This window comes from Camellia sinensis, chromosome 8 (assembly GCF_055761805.1).
Source record: "Camellia sinensis isolate YWXY chromosome 8, ASM5576180v1, whole genome shotgun sequence".
In the NCBI taxonomy this organism is placed as follows: Eukaryota; Viridiplantae; Streptophyta; class Magnoliopsida; order Ericales; family Theaceae; genus Camellia; species Camellia sinensis.
The window spans coordinates 107,024,055-107,027,014 of NC_138968.1; the positions used below are offsets into that span (position 1 = coordinate 107,024,055).

General features: G+C 41.6%; 1 protein-coding gene across 1 annotated transcript; it reads right to left on the bottom strand.

Annotated features, from left to right (window-relative positions):
- Positions 1-729: 729 nt before the first annotated feature.
- On the bottom strand, positions 730-1,302 carry LOC145797949 (putative mitochondrial protein AtMg00300). Its single transcript, XM_082885394.1, has one exon. It carries the CDS (start codon positions 1,300-1,302, stop codon positions 730-732), a length of 573 nt encoding a protein of 190 aa, XP_082741520.1.
- Positions 1,303-2,960: the final 1,658 nt, after the last annotated feature.

The following is a 2,960-nucleotide window of genomic DNA, read 5'->3' on the forward strand; positions in this document are numbered from 1 at the left end:
CAAAAGTGATGGCCAGCAGCCTCTAGGGATGGCTGGCAGGCCACGAGAGGTTGCAGGCTAGAAAGACCAAGGCATGGTCCAAAAATGAGACAAAAAGGGTACAGGGTTTGAAAGGCTCAAAGTTGTGGCATTCTGCTGAGGACTTTGAGCACTTGGCGAGCAAATAGACTCATCATCGGGTGTGCATGCGAGGATGTCCAAGTCGTAAGGGTCGTAAAAAATGGAGTGTCTACAGTAACGTCTCTTCTAGTGACAACTTTCTTTGATTCAGGGCACCAAAGTCTGTATCCCTTGACATCGTCACTAAAGCCCAAGAAGATAGCTTTCTTGGCTTTAGGATCCAACTTAGATTCTGTAACATGAAAATAAGCTGGACATCTGAAGACATGTAGCTAATCACAATTAGTAGCTGGCGCTCCTAACCATACCTCTATGGGAGTCTTGCCATCTAGTGTTGCAGCAGGTAGTCTATTTACAAGATGACGAGCATAGTTCAATGCCTCACCCCAAAAAGCCTTGCTTAATCCTGAATATGATAGTATACACCACCAAAGTACAGTTCATGCGTTCTGCAACTCCATTTTGCTATGGCATTCCACCAACTGTGAAATGTCTAACTATCCCTTCATTCTGGAAAACCTCAAAGAAGGGATCCGATGTTTATTCGCCACCATTGTCAGAACTAAGCTTCTTGATCTTCCTGAATGCCTAGGTCTCAATCATTTTCTTCTACATAAGAAAGATGTCTAATACTTCATCTTTATGCTTCATTGTGTAAACCCATACTCTTCTTGAGAAATCATCAATGAACGATACAAAGTAGTGTTTACCTCCCAAAGAAGTATTTTTGGAAGGTCCCCAAACATTTGTCTGAACGTAGTCCAGAATCCCTTTGGTACGATGAATGGCAATACCAAACTTGATTCTTGTTTTCTTGCTCAGTACACAATGCTCGCAGAACTCAAGCTTCCTTGTTTTGGCGCCTTTCAACAGGCCTCGATTTACCAACCTTTGTAAAGCCTTCTCACCGACATGCCAAAGTCTGGAAGTGTCTGATACATCATCCTCTGAGCTAGTAGTGACAGCCACTCTCTCTGTGACTGTAGAGCCGCCTAGGAAATATAATTTTCCCTTTCGAATACCCTTCATTGCAACAAATGCTCCTCTTACCACTTTGAGAACTCCACATTCAACAGTTACTCTATAACCTTTAGAGTCTAAAACTCCCACTAAGATGTGATTCTTTGTCAAATCCGATACATACCGAACATCTTCAAGAATTCTTACTGTTCCATCACGCATCTTCAACCGAATTGTTCTAATCCCCTTTGTTTAGCAAGCTTGGTCATTGCCCGTCAGCACAACTCCTCTATCGAACTCTCGTAAGCTTGAAAACCACTGCTTGTTAGGACACATGTGGTGGAAACATCCAAAATCTAGAATCCAATCTAAAATCCATTCATCAGAATGGCCAAGTGATGAAACTGTGAAGGCTAATCCTTTACCATTATCTCCATCCCGTGCAACGTTCACATTTTCATCTTTCTTGTCTTTATTGGGATAATCTTTTGCCCAATGCCCCTTCTAGCGACATGCAGCACACTCGTCTTTTGCAAGACGTCTTCTGTCTGATGATCTCCATTTGGATTTGCAGCAAGACTTTCCCCGCCCTGTATATTTTCTGTTATTTGTCCTACCTATAACTGTCAGTGCCTCTGATGCTGAGTCCCTGTTTGTAGACTTATCTTTCCTTCTGCACTCATTATTTACCAAGGTATTTGAAACATCAACATACTTGATCTTTTATTTACCATACAGTAAAGTGGTGGTGAGATGATCATATGTGTCAGGCAAGGAATTCAACGGTAACAATGCTTCATCTTCATCATCGATTTGAACATCCAAGTTTTTCAAATCGGCAAGAATTTTATTGAAATTGTTTAGGTGTTCGTTCATCGAAATACCTTTCTTGTAGTCGAAACGAAACAACATCTTCTTTAAGTAGAGCCAGTTCTCAATGCTCTTTGTCATGAACTTGTCTTCCAACACCTTCCAAAGCTCCTTTGCAGTATCATATTCTGTGAATGTGTACTTTTCTTCTTTTGCAAGGCAAAGTCTCATGGAACAGCAGGTCAAGAGATTAACTTTCTCTCATTCTATGTCGTCCAAGTCATTTGGTTTGTCTCCCAGAGTGAAGTGTAGGTTCATCTGGACAAGCATATCTTTAACTTTGCATCTCCACATGCCGAAGTTGCTGCTTCTATCAAACTTTTCTACTTCAAACTTAACATGGGACACCGGGGTCCCAATGCGAGTAGGATATCGAGCTTGGGCTCAAATGGATGAGATGATTCGAGAGCCTCCCTATTGAGCTTTGTGGGAACGATGTAATATTGAAGGAAAGTGAATGGAGGTTGTGGGTACTTGAGAGAGAAGAAAGCATTGTCAATACGGCAGAATATGGTAAGAGTGATGTTGTTGTTGTTGATTAGGTCAGAAAGAATCAAAGTTGAGAGAGTTTTCTCTAATATCATCGACATTGCTATATAACGCTTGTTGAAGAGAGAACTTGAAATCTTGGAAACTTCTAAGCCATGAAGGCCTTTTTCTTCGGCTGCACTTGTAACTGAAAAGCTTGAGAGAATTGAGTGAAAAAGTAAGGCTTTCTTGTCTTGCAAGTACCCTCAGCCACCATTCACCCTTCCGCAATACCACGTTACACCGCTAAAGCTTGATAGGGAGGCTCTTCATTCGTCTCTTCTATATGAATCCAAGGTCGATACTCTCCTTCCCTAACACTCACTTGTGGTTACTACAACACGCCATAATAGCGATTGAACTTCCATTAATGGAGTCAAGGTCACAGATTGGGATATCTACAATGATGAACATGTGATCGTTCATGGGGTAAAGGACTTCTTTGATCTTGCATTCCAAACCCTTCTATATCCATGGTACGA

Coding starts and splice junctions, on each gene's coding strand:
- LOC145797949 (XM_082885394.1), bottom strand. CDS start 1,302: ATGCGTGATGGAACAGTAAGAATTCTTGAAGATGTTCGGTATGTATCG.